Consider the following 21,695-nt stretch of genomic DNA (forward strand, 5'->3'; position numbering starts at 1 on the left):
AGCGCTGGCAGAAAGTCTTTTGGGCGAGACGATTCACAGTTTTCACGGACCCCACGCCAAGAAGGTGATGCTAGAAAGCCGTTTGGGCGAGACGATTCGCAATTTTCACGGGCCCCACGTCGAGAAAGCTCTGGCAGAGAGCCTTTTGGGCGAGACGAGTCACAGTTTTCAAGGGCCCCACGCCAAGAAGGCGATGCTAGAAAGCCGTTTGGGCGAGACGGTTCAAAATTCTCTCGGGGGCCGCGCCAAGAAGGCGCTGCTAGAAAGCCTTTTGGGCGAGACGATTCGAAATTCTCTCGAGGGCCGCGCAGGGACAGTGCTGGACAAAGACCTTTTCAGAGAGAGGCATCTTTCGGCAAGGGATCGCGTGACGACGACAGAAAACCGCGGTTCCGTCGGGACGACGACTCACCCGGCCATTTGAATCGAACCGCAGCGCCAAGAGACCTGGTTCCGCCTCAACGATCAAGACATCGGAGAGATGCTCCATCTGACAGCGACAGCCGCACAAATTCAGCAGCAACATTCCGCAGAGACTCGGGACCAATGCCACGTGGTAATTTCTCCACGCAGAGAGGGAAGGGAAAGGAACACTTTCACGCTTTGAAGATGCAGCGCACCCTGGAGCCCGTTTCCTACAACCGTCGCAGCTCGATCAAGGAAAGGATTTCAGAGCTGGACGACTTCCAGTACTTTGACCTATTGCACGAGGTCCAGCAATCGATTCCCACGCAAGGATTGCCAGGCGTTGCAAACGTACAACCAACTCCAGCTCAGCGTGTCGCCATCCCGGCCTTGCTGGGCATGGACAGGAAACCGACTTCTGGAATGGAGCAGTTCCTGTTGGCCGCTGAAACTGGTTCTGGTAAGACTCTGGCTTACATGGTGCCTGTGATTGACGCAATTAAACGTGCCGAGTTGAAGGAAAAGGAAGCGGAGCAGGCCCAGGAGGAAAAGGAGGAAAAGAAGGGTGCCAAAATGTTTCAACTCGAGCCACCTCCGCTCTCGGGAGAGGAGAATCCCAATGTCGCAAGACCCCGAGCCATTATTCTCGTGCCTTCAGCGGAGTTGGTTCAACAGGTTGGTGCGGTGGCCAAGTCCTTTGCCCACACGGTCAAGTATAGAGCCGCGCTTGTGTCTGCCGCCTTTAGTCCGACTCGCATCAGAAACACACTCTTCGCCCCTCAGGGGGTTGACGTGGTCGTTTCCACGCCGCATCTCCTCGCAAGCATTGGCGAGAGCGACCCCAACATCTTCAGCCGCGTCACACATCTCGTCGTCGATGAGGCCGACTCGCTGTTGGACCGCTCCTTTTCGCCTCTGACCACGCAGATCATCGACAAGTCGACCCCCTCTCTGAAGCAACTCATCTTTTGTTCAGCCACCATCCCCAACAGCATGGACGGGTACCTGCGCAAGCACTACCCCGACGTCCAACGCCTGGTCACTCCCAACATCCACGCGATCCCGCGCCGCGTGCAAATGGCCGTCGTCAACGTGAACCAAGACCCGTACCGCGGCAACAAAGACCTGGCCTGCGCCGAGACGATCCACCAAATCTCCAAGTCGCAGGTCGAGCACTGGGACGAGGAGCGCGAGACGGTGCCGACCAAACGCATCCTCGTCTTCGTCAACGAGCGCGAAAAAGCCGTCGAAGTCGCCGAGTACCTCTGCAAAAAGGGCTTCGACGCCACGGCGCTCAACCGCGACACGAGCATGGAGCGGCAAGCGCAGGTCCTGGCCGAATTCGGGTCGGGCCTGTACATTGACAAGCGCGAGACGAGCAAGCGGGAGCGCGAGGCGCCGCCGCCCGCCAAGCCGACCAAGTTCCCCAACACCAAGGTGCTCGTGGCGACGGACCTAGGCTCGCGCGGCATCGACACGACGGCAGTCCGCCACGTCATTCTGTACGACGTGCCGCACACGACGATCGACTTCATCCACCGCATCGGGCGCACGGGGCGCATGGGCCGGCGCGGCCGCGCCATTGTGCTGCTGGGCAAGGGCGACCGCGCCGACGTCGTCAAGGAGGTCCGCGAGACCATGTTCAAGGGCCAGGCGCTAATCTAAACATCTCTCCATCTTTCCGTAAGTATACTTGTATCATATCTATAGCTCCCGTTTTGTACGAGAGACGCGATTCGTAGTAGCATGACCAAAATACCCCCAACTCCAACTCCGCCTCTTCTTTTTTTCGTCTTTCCCTAGGTCCGGTCCACCCTACTAGACAAAGACATTCCGGCCTTGACCTTGTGGCTGCGGATGTTACTGATGTAGGGGAGAGCGAGTGTCATCAAAACAGCTCGGGATAGTCTTCAGGGCGCTTCTTGACGTGTGTGGAGGCGCGCTTAATAAAGAAGAGCTACATGGCAGCGAATTGAATGCACAATTTTGTTTTGGATCGACTGGCTGGTGGAGCCGTTGTGCGTGGTGGGCTTGCTGAGCTGTGGCTCGAAATGTGGTTTGGTTTTGTTGTGTAGCTTGGAGTGAGGCAGACTCTGCCAGCCAGCCAGTCAGCCAGCCATCAGTGGTCTCAAGCGTCCGTCCGGAACCAAGTCAAATCTAGTCTTTGTAACAAGTAATCTACAATCCTCGACGCTATTACTCCTCCACATGTTCTGTTCTCTTCAATCAATAGCTCAACAACTTGACATGAAATAAACCTCTAAATCTAATACCCTTTCTCCCTTTCCACCTCTCTCTCTCTCTTGTTTAAACCGTTCGTCTTATTCTTGCCACCCTATTTTATAAACACCTCTTTCTTCCATCCTAAAATGTAAACCACAAGACACAAACCCTACCTACCTACGTAGCCAAAAATCCCAATTGCTCTCTTACCCATCTTCCTTCTTCTACCAGCCTAAATCCTAATCATCAATGCTACTAGGTTTAGAAAAGCTATAGAAGCTTAAGTGTGCAGATAGTATTTATTCTAGACACATATACATATACACACACAAATCGCCAGACCGAGCTAGTCCTAAAATTTGGGAATAGATTTCTTAGACTCTAGCATATTTATAGTCTAAGTAGTCATGTTAATTGTTTGCTATTAATATTACAAGTACTAAGTAAACATGAGCGGGAACGGTGTGAGCTGCACTACTACATTATTCTCCCAATATTTATTTACATTTACTTCGGTGTTTAGACTTTTTTTTGATTCGGTTTTGGTTGCCATGTTTGCGAAATGTCAATGACGGGATGCTTGATTTACGACCTTCGTGTGTTTACCTAGGGTCTGGTGTGTGGTGGCTGGTGTCTAGTGCCTGGCGGCCAAGAGAGGGTGGGGTGAGATGTACTTGTTAATTAAGGGAGGAGAGGAGAGGAGAGGAGAGGAAGGTGTGTGGATGTAGTTTACTTATCTACTTGACTTTACTCTTCTCTATCGAGGGTTTCTTGTGTGTTTGTTTAGGGAGGGAGGGAGGGTGCTCCTGCGTACGTGGTGTCCGGCGTTGGTCATTCCGACCGTCCAGCTCCATGACCTAGCAACGAGCCCTATCTCCTACCCTCCCCCTCATCTCCTCCCTACTCCCCCTTCACCCTCGCCCTCCCGCTCCCCCCATCCATCTCCACCTCCCTGCTCCCCTGTCCCTCTCCCTCCCCAATCGCACAATACGCCAACCGCATAACCCACAGCGGAAAAGCAACCCAGAGCAGATTAAAGAAAGACAGATACAGCCACAAATACATCCAACTGCCCGTCTCCAGATTGGGCGACCCCGTCAGCCACTCGGGGCAGAAGGTCATCCAGCCGCCGTAGAGCTCGCCGGTCGCGAGGATCGTCATCCAGTACCATGTTTTGTTGCTTACGCATCCAAACGTACCGCTCGCCTTCCGGCTCGCGTTCGCCCCCCGCCGCAACCCCTCGGCACACGCGGCCGCGAGCGGCGCGCCGATCAAGACGGTCAGCAGCTCCAAGCTCACAACCCCCGTGTCGCTGCCGCCCCAGCGGCGGTCCGCCTTGGCGTACTCCTGCCACAGGCGGCTGGACGGGCCGGCGCCGTAGAAGGCGCCATATAATCTGTTAGGGTCGCCCAGCCAGTGGACGCCGGGGGGGAGGGGTTCGAATATCTCGGGCGAGGCGGCAGCCGAGCCAGGAGAAGCAGAGGAGGAGAGACTGCTTCGAGATGCGGAGACGAAAAAGCAATTGTAGAGGAAGGAGCCCTCGAAGAAGGCGTGGATGAGTGCGTCGAAGACGTGCCAGATGAACAGTATGCGTATCGTTTTGCTCGTTGTGCGTGGGAGGAGGCGGAGGGAGAGCGTGTAGGCGGCGGCCAGGGCGACGACGGTGCCGAGGAGCGAGAGGAGCGTTGTTGGGTCGAGGAGGCTGGGTGCTGGTGCGGATGCCATTGTGGATGGACGGATGGAGGTGGAGGGAGGGTTGTGTGGTGTGTGGTGGGGTGTGGTTCGAGGAGGGAGGGCGGTGTCGAGGTGGAGGTGGAGTGGAGAGGAACGACGAATTATCTATAGTGTAGTAGCAGTGTTAGCAGATGGACGAAGCAAACAAAAGCGACGGACGGGCGGATAAACATGCGCGCAAAAAGAAAAGGTACAGCAGCCAGCCAGCCAGCCAGCCAACCCAACCCAATTGAAGCCAGCAACAGCAGCCTTCTCCACCACCAACAACCAGCAACTACCACTCCACTCCACTCTTCCTCTCTTCCTCACTTACCTCTCAATCCCACCAATGCCTCCCAAGCACACCCGAATCAAAATCAATTAGCCCCTCAATCCCTCTCTCTGTGGTTTGAAGCTGTCGTTTCAACGCGGTTCCTGCAATTGCGTCGTGAAGATGCAAAAGCGGCTGGCTCGTTCGTTCGCTCGCAGTAACCTGCCCCAAAGCGGCGCTTCTGCGCGTATGTATGTCCAATGAATGTATGTACAGACGGGAGGGAAAAACAGGGCGGTCCGCGGTCGGTCAGTGGGATGGGTGCGGAGAGAGACGGGGACGGACGGGACGACGCGTTAGGTACGTCTGTCTGTCGTTGTTGGGCGAGGGACCGCGGGGATACCTTCCGGCTAGGCAGACGCGCGAGGTGAGGTGCGAGGTGCGGGGGTCAAGGAAGCTTGATTGGACGGGGGGGTGGCGGCAACTTTTTTTTCTTCCACGCATGGAGAGGGAGGGCCATCGACAGATTTCGTCTTGGCATTCATTCTGCAACACCACGACGATCTGAGCATCACGAAGCTACTGTACCAAACAAAATCGACGCAACGGCGGATAAGCAAGATGAAGCGATTTGTATATTGCGCATTTTTTTGTACCAACAAGTTCCTACATTGCCATGTGCGTGCTGTCAAGCCGCCGTGCCATGCGCAATTGGGGTTGTCCTCGGGGTTGCCAAATGGGGTGAGGAAGATATGGGGTGGGTGGGAGGGAATGCCGTGAGCGTAAAGTGAAGAGCAAGGAATTTCAAACGCGAGAAAACACACCAAGAACAACGAAATCAACTTTTTGAGCATTCCCATTTCCCACCCATCCGACCCTATAGAATAGGCAAGGTATCCTACCCTACAAAGCCCTCCCCCACGAGACCAATCGGCGACGGGCAAAGCACGTCATGGCAGCAGCAGCAGCGGCAAGCAAGCAAGCAATACGACAAGTTTGCAAGACAACTAGACGAGAGAGTAGCCACTTCTTCAGTACTACACAGGCTGTCTATTAAAAGGAAGAAGAAACAAGAGCATCTCAAAAAGGAGGGGGAGGGGAGGGGAGGGGAGGAGGAAGAGGAGGAAGAAGAAGAAGAGAAGACCCCAAAGAGAGGACGAGCCAGCATCAAACAAACAACAACGACACCAACAAGACGAAAAGGCAAGGCAAGGCAAGACAAAAACTCCGTCCCTGTGCAAAACTCCTGTTTCAACCACCATCCCCCAAAAAAGCAGAGACGAGAAGAATCAATTATGCAGAGAGCCCCGCACTTGGAAAAGAAACAATTTCCGGTAATGCATGTGTCGTCAAAACGCATGAGGAATAATGATGCACCAGCCAAGGCCACCACCGCCTCCCCGCGTGTGTGTGTGTCAGCCGTGAAGCCCCGGCCGTAAGTAAGAGGAAACAAAAAAAGAGAGGACGCTTTTGAACTTTTCCGGTCTGTCTGCCTCTCGGCACCAACCAGTCCATCGCATCGTACCAATCGGTCTCGTAACAGCGTCATCGTATCCACAATATCGAAGGTGGTTCGTCGCTCGTCACACCGCCAGCAGCAGCTGCCTTCAGCCGAGAATCGCCTTTGGCGTGTGAGAATCAAGGAAAATGCCTCCATGCATGTTGTTGTTGTAGGGATATCCAAAAGAAACCGGGGGCGTGGTGCGATCGCCAAAGTCGGAACCTGTCACCGGTCCGGGCGATCCCGACCTCGACAGAAAAGGGCTCGCCGACCGTGGCGGCACCTTTTCGTCGTCTGCCCCGTCGAGCGACGACGGCGGAACCTCCTGGGGAGGGCTAATGCTGCCCGAGATGGACCCACGAGGACTGACGGCCGCATCGTCAAAGTCGTGGGCGCCATCCGTTGCCACGGCCTGGGGAGCCGACGACGACTGAGACGTATTCTTCCTGGATCCAAACTGTTGCCGTGTCAGCGTCGGGGAGCATAGTGGCCATCGTGGACGGAGGGACGTACGAAGCAATATTTCTGAATGAGTTCGTTGTATTCTGCCGACTTGAGGTCCGGCTTCTCCGACGACAACTGGTCCGGACGAGGGGCGTTGAGGTTGGTTGGCGCCGGAGCATCGCCTTGCTTTGCAAAGTAGTCGGTTCGGGGCTTGCCCTTGCCGCTGCTGTTGTTGCTGCCCGTGGGGATGGCGGCAGTGAGAGAAGCACCGAAGTCGTACCGCGACGAAAAGGCCTGGGGGTTATTCTGGGTCGATTGGTCGGGGAAGCGGCGCTGGCCCTTGCTCTTCTTGAAGCGGAGTGGAGCGCTGGAGTCAAACTCAAACTTGGAATCGAACGCGTGCCCAAAATCGTCATCCATGGACGCGGGCATTGAACGTGGACGAGCCGTTTGTGGGGAATGTCTGCTGCGTGGGATCGACGCGAGAGCGCCAGCAGATGATCCTTGCTTGGCCTTGCTCTTGGCCACGGTCTTTTTGACAAAGTCGGCCTGGTAGTTCATCGAATTGTTGTTGTCCCAAAAGTCTTGTCCGTTGACACTGTACCGGACGCACAGCAGCATCGTCTTTGACTCGAGGTGCGCCTGGTCAGCCAACTTGATGTTGAAGACAAAGCGGTCGTAGCCGTCGTTGCTTTGTTTTCGCCGCACGTCGTTGTTGTACTCGGCCACGACTTCGGATGTGGTCTTCCAATAGTCGAGGGTAAAGCGGGCAACGACAGTCTTGTGAAAGGCAATGTTGGCGACGGCCACATGGCCAATAAGGGTGCTGGTGTCTTGGGAGAGGCAAATCTTTTCGACCCGGACCGGTTGGGATTGCCTTTCGTACGAGTCCCGCGGGAAGTTGGTTAGCCGCAGATCCCACTCGACCCTTTCACGGCGAGAGTACTCGTCGCCAAAGGGGTACTCGTGCTCGCTGTCGTACGCCTCTACTGGCGAGGACCCGGCACTGACGGCAATGGGACGGTCGACCTGAAGGAAGTGGCGGACCTGTTCAATGTCGTCGTTGAAATGCACGGCTTTGGAAAATGAAGGTGTGCCAGGCATGCTAGACGGACGGCGGCGGTTGCGGGAGGTCGGTCTCAGAGCGGGCTTGACCAGCTCGCCCGACTTTTTGCGGAGTAACGGCGGTTTCATCGTCAACCCGTCGTCCTCGCTACTATCGTCCGACGTATGGATGGGCGACTCGGTAAGTCCATTGTGGCTGGAGAGGGCGATTTCGCTGGTGGACCGCGAGTGGGAAATCTTTCGAGCCTCTGCACTGAGAGCGGGCCTGGCAACCGCAGCGGCGGCCGGGGAGAGCAGCGAGTCGTCGGTGGACTGGCGCTCGGGCGAGTGGCCTCTTCTCAACTCAATGGATTGCAGGGCCTCGTGCAGTTCCGCAATCTTGCCAGAGGTCCGTCCGCGGTCTTCGTCGTCCGAGTTTTGCACCGAGTCTGGAGGCGTCGATTCAGCACCTACGGGTATCAATAGCTTAATCGACGGCGGAGTCGGGTGGTGTGTAGTACCATTCGCCGTCACCTGTCCGTTGGTAGCATTCTGGGGCTGGGAGGCCTTGGAGATGGACGGGCTGCGCCGGTGCTTGCTAAGGTAGGCGGTGGAGGAGACGGAATGCGGTAGTTGAGGGCGGCGGGGGGAGGTGGCGGTTGGACTGGCTTCGCTATAGGAATGGTTGCGACTGAGGATAGGACTGCTTGGCTTCGACGAGGCGGGAGACCGTTGAGAAGGCGGCGTGTAAGGCATCCGGCCGGCTTGACACAGGTGTCGGAGGGAAGAAGTCGAATTGGAAAGCTCAGGACGAAGAGAGCATTACAAGAAGTAGGCGTTGGAGCTGCAAGGGCAAATGTCAGCAAGAGCGGGTCAAGTGGGTAGGTATTCCTGGCGGGCGGGTGGTGTGACAAGAGCGGAACCGGAGTTGCGAGTTGCTGGGGCGGCGAATAACCAAGGGACGACGCACTGAACCTGAGATGGGGAGACAATTAGGTCGAGGGCGAGGGCGAGCACCAAGTTAGTAGACGTGGTGTCGTCGTCGTCGTCGTCGTCGTCGTCACGGTCAGAGGGCTAGCAGCGGAGAAGGCTCCTGCCTGTGACGGACGGTGGGAGAGGTGTGGTGTGGTGGAAGTGGATGGATGGACGATAAGAGAGACGGAGCCGGAGACGGGTGAGGATGGATTATTAACAGGCGGCAATGGAGGACAGCGGGGGCCTTGTCTGGGGGAGAACTGGAGACAGGAGAGGCGACTTGAGGGGGTGTTGAGAGAGGACAGTAAGAGTATTGGGGCAGCGTTAACACTCTAAATCCTGTACCGCCGTGGATGGGGCTTGGCGTGCAGAGCTTCGAGAACCAGGGCGATCCCAACCGACCAGGGAGCCAGGATGAGCAGACCGAAGCGTTGAAGGATTTGCTGCGCGACCGACGGCGACGCGCTGATCGGGGTACCGCGCCGCTACCTTTGTCTTCTTTGTCCGCAACCATCGACTTTTGATACCCTTGACCCCAATTAAGCGACCCTCGTCTCCTCGCTCCCGTCGAGGCCCACAGGCGACCGCCAACTCCACCCCCGGCCGTACCCCAGTCCAGGGCCCACACTGCCCGCCCGCCTCCACCTCACTCCGCTCGACCACTTTTTTCAACCTCGCTGATTTTCACTTCAGTACACATCAGCTTCAAATCCTCTTCCTCTCTCCTGACATCATCCTCAACGTCCGCCTCCGCCTGCGCCCCGGGCTGCAAGCGGCGCGTGGAATGCGGCGCTCGCCCCGGCCGTGGTAGCGCATCAGCGGCGGGCCTCGTCGCGGTTAGGCGGCATGCTAGATAACAAGCCACAGACACTGATGGGAACTGTCTCTGCCCTCCCTGCTCGCACTTCACTTGCTGTACCCATGCTCTGCCATTGTCCACCCCATGTCGTCCGACCCGTGCTTGCCGGCCGCCTGCAGCACAACGACAACCACGATGAAACTCTTGTCGTCTGCAACATGAATGCTTTACGTATGGACGACTGATATCAAAAAGCCGCGACCCCTGGCTACGGCCGCCGGCTCTTCTGGATACGAACCAAAACTTCTCTCCTTTTTTCCCCCGGGAGCAGCGTGGACGCCCGAGCTAGCACCCACCTCCTGTCGTCAGGTCGTCGTCGTGTGCGGGTGGCGCAATGACGCCAAGGCCTTTTTGCCCGGGCCACGGTGCTACAAACGGTTTGCTCTGGCAGCGCTTGCGGCTAGCAGCAGGAAATGAAAGAGGTACAGAGTCAGTCATGCCGCGCGGTTGTGTGCTGCAAAGGGACGAGCGAGGACGACGAGGTTTTTGAGGTTGGCCGGCGGCTGGAGGAATCCACCGACCGTCAGCCTCCTTCTGCGCGCGGCATGACGGCCAACCGAAAGCGTAGGTAGACATCAAACTTTCTGCCCGCCACCCTCGCTCACCGCCCGGCTGGCCTATCGATCCCGATCCGCCGTGTCGGGTCAGAAGCAAGCAGCAAGGGATGGCCTCGCTCTCAATTCAACTCCATCAATTCAGAGAAACTGCACACAAGAAGGAATCATCGTGTCTGTCTCTCCCTCGTACACACAACACACCGCCCAGCCTCATTCCCATCACCCCTGACACAGGAACCCACACGCACTTGATACAAGGCCAAAAAAGTCAAAAACGGCCACTCGCTTGTCGTCGTCAAGAGTCGCTGCTTGGCCTCTGCTCTCGGCCCGATCGCTTGGGGTTGAGCGATAAGGTCGTCAACTGCTTCTTTGAACCTCTTCTCATCAAATCCCAACACCTGCAGTCGCGGCAGACCACTCGCAACGCTACGACACTCGACTAGCTGCTGTGCATGGCATGAATTCCAAGACGCCAATCGGCTCCATGGCCGCTCGTCGCCAGCAGCGTTTCCCATCCAGTAGCTGAGGCACGCAAAGTTGGTGTGCGCATGCGAAAAAAGTCAATTGCCATGAGTCGTTGTCCCAGCCAAACACCGGTACATCCGCCGCCGCTAGTCCCAAAATGGTTTTGCTGAGGATGTTTTGGAGACCTCGCGACTGACTCTGTGGCGACGCCCGCTGCAGATCACCATGCACCGAGCCTTGTTGATGTTCGACGTCGCTCGACTATTTTCGTTCCACCGTCTTGAGCCCCATCTCGTCTTCAATCGGTCTACTTTCCACTCGTCCTCCGCGACATCACATCTCGATCACCTGCAGCAAACCTTGGACCACGACTGAAACGGCTCGCGCACCGCGTAAATGGAAAGACAGGCCTTTGCACGCCCTCGGGACCATCAATGGAAAAACTCCTCCTCCATGCCTTTTCGGCGCCCTGATGCTGTCAACGAACTTCACGGCACGCTTGCAAGCATGATTCCTCACCGCTCCACGCACTACGCGGCCACCTGATGGCTTTCGAGACGCTCCATTGACACCCAAACACCACGCCATGCTAACAGTCCCCTAGTCTCGCGCGGGTCAGCCTAGCGAGTAGTGGCCAATTGCGGGGAAGCCTGTCGCGTCGTCAAGCATACTCTGTGCTGCTTCAAAAGAGACTCGCCATCCCCCGGCCGTTGAGCTACCGGTCAGCTCGTCGTTCCCTGCAACCATCTGTGGCTGGTACCCCACGCTACCACCACCTTCCATGCGACATCCCAGCCGCGACATCGCGAATAATTCACCGCTACATGCGAATTGCGCCTGTTTCCCCATCTCCTGTTCGTACATGCGCATTGCGGCTCTAGGGAATTTGTTCGGCCATCTATCATCGTGTCGCGCCTGGCGCGCGCGCGGGCACCGCATTGCTTGCTTGCATTGCAGCTCCCACCAACGAGCTGAAGACTAGCATGCTAGCTTGGCAGACTTTTCTCTCCACACTCTTCTCCTCTCACTCCTCAACACTTCTATCCATCTACTTAGATTGCCAATGCCAGGCCTCCAGCCCAGCCCGCCGCCCGTCTCCGTCCGTCGCGGCCGGTTCCGCTCTCATCTGATGATGCTCTGATCAAAAAGTCAAGGTACCTCGTCCGTGACAAACCGGAACGGAGACTTGACACACCGAGACGATCTCTTTTCGTTGTCGCCGTCTCGTTCCGTTTCGACTGCTGGCGGAAAGATTCGGCAAGCAGCGTTTGATAGAGTGCGCGCGGCGGCCAGCAGAGTGCTCAACACAAAAGCTGAGGTCATGGCCCTGTCTCGCAAGCCCCCGTCACGTAGTCAGCTCCCTGCACGGGAAGCAAAAAACTCTATACCTACCCACAAGGAGGGAGTGTCAGAGTGTGGTCGGCGAGCGGACCGGGGGCCCACTGAACAGAGTGCAGCGACATGCGCGGTGACGACAGCTCCGCGACGCTGCTTTCTCTAAGGTCTCCCACCAACGGCCCAGCCTGGCATCGAGCATTCGGATTCGGAAGCGCAAGGACACGGCCTCTCCCCAAACGGTCTCTTGAAGCCGGCCAGGCAAGCCCTCTGTTCGTACCGCACTCCATTTTTTTTTTTTTTTTTCTGTTTCTGCACAGCCAGCCAGTAACAGCCGAAAGCAATCGCAAACACGCGGCGCGTCGAGCGCGCGAGCTTATCTCTGTCGCTCCGGCTGCTCTGATCTGCTTAGCTCACCTTGTTTTTTTTGGCGTGGCCCCAAGGCCAGTCGAGTCTGATCCGGCCGGATGTGGTAAAGCTGCTGGCTGGCTTGCCGACCCCTCGCCCACCATCGTGTCTTTCGAGGCCCATCGCCGCCCATCGCAAACACTCGAGTATTTGGCTGTTTGCGAGCTGCTGCCCCGTCCGTCCAGCGGCATCACTAATCCGGAGGGACAGGATTGCCTTTTTGCGGGCGCTTGTTTGACAGTCGTTTTCACATTCTGCTTCAGAGTAAGTGTGCTAGGTACTTTTCTTTTCAGATCTGCGTGTTCTTTTGCGAATGTCCCATACCCCTGCCAGGCCCCCTGTCCGTCCGTCGTCAATCATCAGAACACGGCAAGCAGAGCAAAGCAATGCTGTCGCGGGCTTTTTTCCTGCTGTGTGTCTGTTTGCACACTCCTGGCGCGCCTTGCAACACGTTTGCAACTCTCTCTCTCTCCTTTCCCCTCTGGCTAGGTACCGATTGGTACGGATGGCTGCTCGCTCTGCTCTCCACTCCACTCCGCAGTGCGGTGCCCCACATGAACATCCGCCCGACTTCTCCACTTACCTCCAGGCCTGATCCGTCCGGCCTGAACGCTCTGCCTCGCTCTTTCCTGGTCTTTTGCTCTCCAATCCATCTCCTGAGCCCTCACCGGTCGTCGAGTCGTTGTCTTTGACAATCTTGGCGCGGCGTGCAATAGGTACACATCCCCAAGCAAACGGGCGGGCTGCCGCTCCGCGAATCCTTTCCTCACCACCTCACCACCTCCATCCCTCCTCCACTACCACACTTCCTGACTCGTCACATCAGAATTTTCCACTTTCCCTGCCTACCTGCCTACGCGCCCGTCCAACCACGCCGCCCTCCCGCACACCCTCTCCGCCATCAGCTACATTGGTAGGTGTCCGCCTACCGCCTGCCGCCTACCGCGCTTCTTCCCTCCCGTCTCCCGCACGCACGCCTTTTGTTCGACCGACCGGTCGCTTTTGGGTGAGGTGCTTGCCCCTTTTCTGCACACCCTCTTGTGCCGAGTGTGAGGGCCGCCGCCGGACCGGACGCCTGATGGGCGGATGGCGCGAGGCGCGATCATCAGGCACAGGCACCCGTTTGTACTGTACCTGGATGGCTGGCTCGGCTTGGCGAGGCGAGGCGAGGCGAAGACGACGTGCCTTTGTCGTGGGGCTTGTGGCGGAGCGGGGTGGGGTGAGGTGGGTGGGATGGGGTGGGGCGGAGACGAGAGAGGAGGAAAGAGTAGAGGGGTGGAGCACGCACAGTACAGCGCATCTTGTCGTGGCTGTTGTTAGATGAGGCTGCCTGAGTAGTACGCACACCCGACGACGCGAACTGACGCGACGGGCACGCACCCCGCAGACACGCGATGTGTGATATGTGACATCACCCCATCCTTTTCTTAAGTTTTCCTCCACTGTCATCGGCAGCCGGCACATAGTCAGCCACCTCGCCCCAGGCTTACTCACTCCTCCCTCACAAACGGCGTACTGTCAGACTGCTGACTGCAAAGCTCTCTCAACGCCCAGCAGCGGCGGCGGCGGCCTTTGCAAACACGCCGTCAGCTCAACCAAAGTCAATTCCCAGACCAACATAGTGCACTCCAGTCAGATGCGGCCCGCACGGCAAGGCAGCTCTCAACGCACCTGCCGGGACGGACGGATGGACGGATGGACGGGTCGATGCAAGGTACCAAATGTCTTTTTGCCGCTAGGTAGGTGGGTAGGTAGGTATGCCTCGTGCTTGTGCTTGTGCTTGTGGTTGTGGCGAGATGGCTGTCTGTTGATTTGCTGTCGGTGTCGAAAGCATCATATACACCACACTGCGCCGCACATTACTACGATCCCAGTGACTATACTGGTGGAACAGAAAGCGAGCGAGTGAGAGAGTGAGAGAGAGAGCATGTAGGTGGTAGGTAGGTTGGTAGGTAGGTAGGTAGGTAGGTAGGTAGGTGGTAGGTAGGTAGTGGTGGCGCTGTCGTGGCACCCCCACCCCCTACCACGTAGTTACTCTGTACTTGAGTGGAGTGGCCGACTGGCTAGGCTGTGTTGTGTTGTGTTGGTTTCGCCGTGCTATTACTCCTAGTTACTGCTACTGGTACCTATCTGCTTTCTGGCTGGCAGGCTGGTTGGCTGGGTGGGTGCTATGTATGTATATATGTACGCATGCACATTTTGCGGGCTACATAGCATCATATTGGTGCTTTCTTCGCCACTTGTGTGTTGGGGATTTGAGGGTTTGAGGATTTGAGGATTTCAGGGGGTAAGTAGGTGCGTCTCCTAGTCCTACTACCCCTAAAGCCACCACCAACGTTGCCTTGGTCGCGTCGCGTCGCCTTTTTTTTTTTTTTTCTTCCAGCGCTTTTTGCTCATTTGTTGTTTTGCGTCGCACATACATGATGCAAAAAAAGGCTTTGTTGTGGTTTGCTTTTTACCTACGTAGCTACCGATTTACTATTTATTTATCTGTGAATCGATACGAGAGATGGAGATGCGGAGATGCAGAGGCGACGCCGTCCGTCTCCGCACTACTACGATGACGGTGACGATGCTTTTGCCTCTCCTCTCTCTGTGTCTGTGTCTGCCCCACCCACCACCCACAACAGCCTCCACTCGGATCTGCAGATCAGCACATCAGCAGAGTCGATCAGCGGACAGCGAGCGCCCTGATCAGCACCACCACGCCAAGTCTCCACCAACTACTCCACCTCTCCCACCCGTGATTGCTGATCCATCGATCAGACCAGCCCGGCCGGGGTTGGTCGCGCATTCTTGACGTCCGAAAGTGTGGGAGATGGAGACGAGGTGAGGTGGGTGGATGGCGGAGAAGCGCGGTTGTTTGGCGAGGTACTCGAGGCCGCAGGCAGGCGGGGTGCGTGACTAGCTGTTTGTAGACATGTATGTAATGGAGGTACTGTAGGTACGTGGGATTGAGATTGGACCTGTCTGGTGTCTGCTATGTAGTTTGGGTCTTGATTCAATCTACCTACCTACTTCCGATACCTCTGTGCTAAATCACGGTTGGAACATGCCATCCATTCAACCATGCATCCACCAGCTCCCCTCCCTCAACCTCCCCAGCACGGCGACAATGGGCCACCGCGCCACCACCACGCCCCGCCAAGCCGCGCGCACGCAGGGAAGCAGCTCCATCCAGCTCCGTCTCCGCGCACGCAAACGATCCGGCGTCGTACGATTCGCCAAGACCGCTACATGTATGGTTCCGCATTTGGCTGGAAAAGGGCTGGGTGGGATGGGGCCTGGGAGACAGAGGGAGGGGAGATGGCTCCGCGGCTGATGTTTTTTTGAGGCGAGAGGAGAGGAGAGGAGATGCAGGATAGGGCGGCATGATGGAGGTGGATGGGATGGTGGGAGGAGGGAAGGGGCTGAGTGAGGGGGCGTGTTGTGTTGCTGCGAGGAGCGAACGGAAGGGAAGGGGACTAGGTGTTCACTTACTGCGTTGGAGTTTGGAGATGGAGATGGGGGAAAGGAAGTAATGGTTCCCTGCCACCCATCTCGTTGCTCTCTCTCTCCTTTTGGCCACATGCACGCCATCATCGTCGTCAAGACTGCCATAGCAAGCGCCTCTGTGTGAAGTCTGGCAGGGAAAGGAAGAGACCTACCTTGTTGCCAGCACCGTCCGTCCGCCGGCCGGCACAACACACGATGTCATCCATCGCCGTCAGCACCGGCAAGCCGACGGGCAGGAAGACAGGCAACGTAGGTAGGTCCAACAGGCCTGAAGCGAGGCCATCGGACAGCATGGCCAAATCGATCAGCACAGCCGCGCAGGCCAGGGTCGTCAGTCTCTCTGGCCGTCCGTCCGTTGCCTGCCTGTCGTCAATGCCCCCTACCGTCCCCGCGCGACGCAACGCAACGCAACGCAGGGCAAAAGCGAGAGGCAGGCTGTTGGCTGACAGACTGGCAGACGGAAACATCTGGGGAAGCTGCCTGCTGATGGGGTGAGCGAGGTGGGGAAGATGGGCAGGGGACGTGAGAGACTGGGGTATGGCGTTGGTCAGGCCAGAGGGGAAGAAGGGGAGGGCAAGGGGACGAAAGCGTGGATTTGGCTGGTTGCTTGCGAGAGTGGAGAAGAAGAGGGGATTGAGGGAATGGTTGATGCAGTGGGCATAATCTGGGTATGGGGAGGCGATTGACTGGAAAGGCAGGCAGGCAGGCGCTTACTTGCCTACCTTGCTGAGGCTTCTTGGAGGTGTCGGACGTCTCTTTTCTCTTCGCGGCCGTGGTCGATAATTCACCTCTGAATCCTGAGCTACCGTCTGTCTAGTAGTCGTCCATTCCACGTGATCGGTTCCCTTCTCCGGGCAGGCAGTCGACCTTGCTCGAGCTCGCAGGCAAATCGCACGCACGGCGACACCGCTGTGGCGTCCAAAATGTTGAGGAATGAGAAGAGCAGGAGGAGAAGGCTGTGGGGCTGTTGGCTGTCTGCCATACATATGCAACGCGCTGCAATGCAATGCGATGCAAGCGGTGCCCTTTCCATCAGCCCAATGAGCACAGGTCTGGTCGCCGGGGTTGATTTGGTGCCATTGTTTTCTCGTGCCAGTAGTCCAGCGCCGTCCGCGGAGGAGCGGCGGTCGGGTTGGATAGGTTGGAGGGAGAGATGGCCCCCTGTCGCGGGAGGGGTATACAGAATGGAAATGGCTCCATTGTGGTGTGGTGCAGTGGGGCAGATCAGATTGACAGCCGGGGGTGTTTTGTCGTCGAAAATTCAAATGGTCCAGCCGCATATGTATCTCTCCCCTCTCTTTCGCTTGCCTCGCTCACTCGCTCGCTTGCCCTGGGCAGAAATAGAGTTTGCCGCTACAGTCGTGCGTCCATGCTCGACCGCTTGCTTGGCCCAGTCTTGTCCTTCCTGGCCGCTGGTGGAGACCTCATCTCGCGTTGCTGCTGCACGCCATGTCGGTAACCCTTCTGTATGCATCGCAATGGGACCGCCGCGTCCAACGGAGTGCGCCCCCGCAAACTTTCTGTGTCAGCCATCAGATCATGGCCCCTCGGCCTGCGCTCTGCGCGTCAGCATTGGTGTGAGAATGCAGACGCCCATGTGGAGAAGGGAAACCACATAACGTGACGCCGTGTCGCTAGAGAGGCGCATCGAAACCCAGAGCGAGAGCGCGTAAGCCGCGGAGAAGCAGTCTTTGGACCCGGGAGACGACGTACGGGTTGCCGTTGTGCCCATCGTGGTTGATCAGCTGTCGAGGTGAGTGTTGTTGTGTTTGGTTGAGAGTGAGCTTGGTGCTCGACGGCTTTCGCTCGGCTCCCGGCTTCGCGGGACTCTTTTCTCTTGTCAGCAACACCATACAACCAACATCCAACACTCCTGCTGCATGCCAAGCTGCAAACGTCTACTCTTCCTCTGCCCTGGGTGCAATCCTTCGCCTGCTCTTACCTGGGCGGATATTCGCGGAAGACCTGACGCTCGAGGCACAACGCTTGCTGGCTGGCTGGCCCACTCTTCGACTCCCTGTCGCGCATCCTCCTCCATGCCTGGCTTCTCGCTGCCCACCCCAGCCGCGACCGAAACTCTCGCACCCTGAAGCTGCCGTCGCCCTCTCCGCTATCGGGAACTGTGGCTGCGCAATGTGCGACAAGCTTAGACATGCCGTGCTGGGCGGGCACTTGAAGTTTCGAAGATTGCAATGACATTGTGCAAGTGTTGCGCATCGAAGTTTTGCTATTCCAAAATGCCTTGGACCCAGGTCGATGATTACGGTTACTTGGACCCCAGTTCTACGCCGGAGAAGGACAAGACTGTATGAGGTGCTACGTGATAAGTATGGCCAATCAATGGCGTGCTTCTTATCGCCAGAACTAATGACGTCTCGTGAATCTGCTGTTGTCAAAATCAACTTCACTTTCTTTTTGCCAAGGTCAAGGTAGAGTATCTTCAATTTCCTTCATTCTCGTATTCTCTTTTCGTCAAGTCGTAATGAGCGTCCTATCCAGTCCACACTTTCCAGCCTTCCTTATTTTCCGTCCGCTCGCCTCCGTTTTCATCCTCAGGCCTTGCAGACGAGACCAATGGACGAGTCGTACTCGCAGTTGCCGCTGCAGCACTGGCTCAGCTGGGTGCAAGAGCCGCCGTTGGCAGTGCACCTCTTCTCAAGCTCAGGCTCAGCCGCAGGCTCGGCCTCCCTCTTCTTGCTGGTAGCCGCGCAGTAGGCGTTAGAGTCTCCCAGGGAGTACAAGCAGTTTCCGCTGCAGCATTCGGCGTTGTTGAAGTTGCAGGTACCTGACTGGGTTAGCTCTGTTCCGGGACGTTGGAGCTTGGACGACTTACCGCCGTTGGCAGTGCAGCGCTTCTCAAGGAGGGCTTCGGGGATGGGCTCGGCCTCCCTCTTCTTGCTCGTGGCTCGGCAGTAGGCGTTCGAGTCTCCGATTGAGTACTCGCAGTTGCCACTGCAGCACTCGGCGTTGTTGAAGTTGCAGGTCACGCCGTTGGCACTGCACCTTTTCTCCAGCTCTGGCTCGGCCTCCCTCTTCTTGGACGCCGCCTTGCAGACCAGGCCAATCGAAGAGTCGTACTCGCAGTTGCCGCTGCAGCACTGGCTCAGCTGAGTGCAGGACCCACCGTTGGCCGTGCACCGCTTCTCGAGCGGCGAGGCAATGGCCAGGGCGGCAAAGAGGGAAACGAGGGCGACCTTGAACTGCATTTTCGAGATCGACTGCAAATCGACAAAAGAGCTGAGGAAGGAATAAAGATTGGATTGCTGGTGAGGACTTGCGTGTTGATGTTGATGATCAATCGGACCGCAGGCCATCGTCGCCTTCTTTATACACGCTGGTCAAGGCCACGAGCGATGCCGTTCCTACCGGTGGACCTATTCTTGACAGCAACGAGAGCCGTCATCGGCTTGGGGCGACTTTGCTGTCCTCGAACGCATCCTCTGCCCATCACTTCCCGCAAGAGTTGCAGTCGTCGTCTACGCTGCCAGAAGCAGCGCCGCGGAGATCCATTTGCGCAGCGAGTTGGTGCCTGGCGAGTTGGGGGCCGGCAGACGTGGAGAAAAAGTTCTCGAAATGGGACCATGGGGGCCGAAAGAGCTGGGGTCGCTGGCCGCATTGGGGGCCATAGGGCTATAAAGAATTCGCGTTAGTGACAACGTTCTCCACTTGTCAGATCATCAAGGTATGTATCCTGGTCTATAGGACGCGGTTTTGGCCAGCCGTGCGAGGACTGGGAAGACTTTGTTGGAATTCTCAGGGGCGAGTCCCAGGATTGAGAGGCCCCATCTCCGCAACCGACCGCTACAGTCCAGATAGTAGGCCAATTCGAAAACAACCTATTGGACCTGAAGCAATGAACCAGACATCCGCAGAGCCGACCTCTCCAACCGATCCAGCATTACTCAAGCAGCTGCAGCCCTCTCCACTCAATGAAGCTGCTCCTGCGCGCGCAACGACTCCTCCACCAAACGCCCTCGTACGAGACTCTTCATCCCTCATCAACCATCTCAGCCCAACGCGCCGATTCCTTCCCATTCCGACCTCTCCACCACCCATTCTTAGCCTCGACAAACCGATCAACCACAAAAGCCCCGTTTCGGGCCTCGTCAGGAACGCGGACCCCACGCGTGCGTGGACGCGACAACCGACGAACAGCTACCGGAGGCTTCCCCGCAATACCAATTAACGAATGATTGTTGCGTCCTCCTACTTGCGCGCCTAGGGCTGCCCGCAGAAGATGTCGGATTGTCCGAAATGTCCGGCGGCTGCGGAGCTGATTCTCAACTCGCGTCGACAGACGCTGCTGTGCGGCCCCCGATGGAATCGTGTGTGGAGAAGCGGTATATTTGCCCGGTTTGCCGTCTCTTGTTGCTCCCGACACTACATGAGATACGTCCATTGATTCGCAAAAATCTGGAAGTTTGTCTCAGATAGTTTCGTCCCATGCACACGCAAACGAGCATCTAATTCAACCAGGCCCTCGCCCCCTTTCCCTACCTCGAAATCATCATCGTACTTCCCATCATGCAACACTTGTCTCGTGTGATTCTCCAGAGGTACCTGTAGGCGCTAAAGAGAGCTTTTCTCGACGACGTCAACGGACAAGGACTGCAAGAGGCTCTTGCCGTCGTCGGCAGCCAGGATCCATGCCTATCCGAGTTGTGAAGAGGTCCAAGGATTGATAAGCGCTCCTTTTACGAGTGAGGAGGCCTAGCGGTCGTTGGCCTCTTTGCAGGCTGGTTGAAAGTGATTGCCGTAGTCAGCTCGCAAAACTGTCATGCTTTTCGCAATTGTAGGTCCCCGTAGACTCCGCGGCGGCAAGATAGGCCGAGTCTTCTTGTGCTACTCAGCGCCCGAGGCCTGGTAGCAAAAGTCGTAGCACATTTAGCTACGCCTGCTTCCTGTATCTCTATGTACAGGACTTGGTAAATTCTAATGTTTCACGTGCAAGGCGCTTGAATGCTCCCTAAATATATTCCTTTTAATATAGAAACTTACTACTGCTCTATGGCCAATTCTACTTCATTGATTTTGCTTGGTCAAGCTCCTATGTGTGCCACAACTTCTACAAGCTCGGCAGAATGATTCGATGCAGTAGTGTGTAGACGATTGGGGATATGCACGTACAGCTCCAATTCAGCCCTACCAATAAGCGCCTCAGGCTGCAACGAAGTAAGCAACAATCTTTTATCGAGTTGGTGAAAAATTGCAATGATTTTTTGAGGGCCGATGATTAAAGATCAACGCACCGTCCTTGCCACGATACTCTCGCCAACACGAGCAACAGCGTGAACTTAGCACTTCGCAGCCTTCAAAACCACACCAACAATATCCCCGACCGATCTGCAACCCGCACTCCAAAGAGCCTCACGCAGCGGCTGAAGTGATGGAGTCGCCGCGATCAGCAATTCCAGATCGCCTCACTGCCGCGCTGCGTCGGGGGTTTGGTCGTCGTCTGTCGGCATTTGAGTTTCCTTTCTTGTCTTTGCCCAGAAGCTGCAATAGCACCACCACCACCACCACCATCAACTCCTGCGGCTGCACCGAGAAGAAAGGGGCAAGGACAAGCTTAAAGAAGTAGCCGTCAAGATCGCTGCGAGCAAATCACGCCGGTGTCGGATCGCGTTGATTGCCCGCAGCCAGGTCAATGGCAGCGGCGTCGTGGCAGCCACTTTTCACTCACTCTTCTTTCTGCCCGCCGTGGTTTCCATGCTCCTGCTCGATCTGGGGGTAGGAAGAGCTCGAGTGCTCTGCCCGCTACCTTCGACTTTCCTGCCTGCCCGGCCATGGGCAGCCAGCTTAGCCAGGCGTGGCTTACCATGCCACACTCCGCCATGCCACGCCCCACAGGGCGATGCGTGCCATGCCCGGACGTCCTCCGTGGAATCCACAGTCAGGTAGCTGTGGCGCCAGACAGACGGCGAGTGGCCGGCTTGCGGGTGGTACCGCGTCGAGTGTGGCGGGGCGGCGGTGGGAAGCATCGCGCTGCCATGGCACTCG

General features: G+C 56.9%; 7 protein-coding genes across 7 annotated transcripts; 2 read left to right on the top strand and 5 right to left on the bottom strand.

Moving 5' to 3' along the window:
• Window positions 1-513: 513 nt before the first annotated feature.
• On the top strand, window positions 514-2,070 carry BKA78DRAFT_248222 (P-loop containing nucleoside triphosphate hydrolase protein; the record flags this gene model as incomplete). The annotated part of the gene is made up of 1 exon (XM_066884367.1): window positions 514-2,070. A coding segment is annotated over one exon (1,557 nt), but the record flags the coding sequence as incomplete, so codon positions are not given.
• Window positions 2,071-2,867: 797 nt separating this feature from the next.
• Window positions 2,868-4,353, bottom strand: BKA78DRAFT_350639 (Emopamil-binding protein; the record flags this gene model as incomplete). Its single annotated transcript, XM_066891030.1, has 2 exons — window positions 2,868-2,880; window positions 3,692-4,353. 2 exons carry the CDS (start codon window positions 4,351-4,353, stop codon window positions 2,868-2,870), a joined length of 675 nt encoding a protein of 224 aa, XP_066746123.1.
• Window positions 4,354-5,456: 1,103 nt separating this feature from the next.
• Window positions 5,457-6,425, bottom strand: BKA78DRAFT_92290 (uncharacterized protein). The gene has a single exon (XM_066893973.1). The coding sequence runs from the start codon at window positions 6,267-6,269 to the stop codon at window positions 5,511-5,513; it is 759 nt and encodes a 252-aa protein (XP_066746124.1). The 5' UTR covers window positions 6,270-6,425; the 3' UTR covers window positions 5,457-5,510.
• BKA78DRAFT_92310 (putative phosphatase regulatory subunit-domain-containing protein) lies at window positions 6,426-8,575 on the bottom strand. The gene is made up of 3 exons (XM_066893974.1): window positions 8,572-8,575; window positions 8,123-8,445; window positions 6,426-8,071 (listed from the first exon to the last, which is right to left on the bottom strand). The coding sequence occupies exons 2-3, from the start codon at window positions 8,355-8,357 to the stop codon at window positions 6,582-6,584; spliced, it is 1,725 nt and encodes a 574-aa protein (XP_066746125.1). The 5' UTR covers window positions 8,358-8,445; window positions 8,572-8,575; the 3' UTR covers window positions 6,426-6,581.
• A 6,556-nt stretch (window positions 8,576-15,131) lies between these two features.
• Window positions 15,132-16,002, bottom strand: BKA78DRAFT_92387 (uncharacterized protein). Its single transcript, XM_066893976.1, has one exon. It carries the CDS (start codon window positions 15,798-15,800, stop codon window positions 15,264-15,266), a length of 537 nt encoding a protein of 178 aa, XP_066746126.1. The 5' UTR covers window positions 15,801-16,002; the 3' UTR covers window positions 15,132-15,263.
• Window positions 15,789-16,500, top strand: BKA78DRAFT_366186 (uncharacterized protein; the record flags this gene model as incomplete). The annotated part of the gene is made up of 1 exon (XM_066892573.1): window positions 15,789-16,500. A coding segment is annotated over one exon (402 nt), but the record flags the coding sequence as incomplete, so codon positions are not given.
• A 1,747-nt stretch (window positions 16,501-18,247) lies between these two features.
• BKA78DRAFT_293324 (uncharacterized protein) lies at window positions 18,248-18,901 on the bottom strand (the record flags this gene model as incomplete). The annotated part of the gene is made up of 1 exon (XM_066886199.1): window positions 18,248-18,901. One exon carries the CDS (start codon window positions 18,899-18,901, stop codon window positions 18,248-18,250), a length of 654 nt encoding a protein of 217 aa, XP_066746128.1.
• Between the last annotated feature and the right edge of the window lie 2,794 nt (window positions 18,902-21,695).

The sequence above is a fragment of the Phyllosticta capitalensis genome (assembly GCF_038381095.1).
Source record: "Phyllosticta capitalensis strain CBS 128856 chromosome Unknown BKA78scaffold_3, whole genome shotgun sequence".
NCBI lineage: Eukaryota > Fungi > Ascomycota > Dothideomycetes > Botryosphaeriales > Phyllostictaceae > Phyllosticta > Phyllosticta capitalensis.

Bases quoted from the DNA above. Each gene is read 5' to 3' on its own strand.
- BKA78DRAFT_92290 (XM_066893973.1), bottom strand. From the start codon at position 6,269: ATGGAGGCATTTTCCTTGATTCTCACACGCCAAAGGCGATTCTCGGCT.
- BKA78DRAFT_92387 (XM_066893976.1), bottom strand. From the start codon at position 15,800: ATGGCAGTCTTGACGACGATGATGGCGTGCATGTGGCCAAAAGGAGAG.
- BKA78DRAFT_92310 (XM_066893974.1), bottom strand. From the start codon at position 8,357: ATGCCTTACACGCCGCCTTCTCAACGGTCTCCCGCCTCGTCGAAGCCA. The intron at 8,072-8,122 runs GTACTACACACC...TGATACCCGTAG, and splicing joins CGGACAGGTGACGGCGAATG to GTGCTGAATCGACGCCTCCA.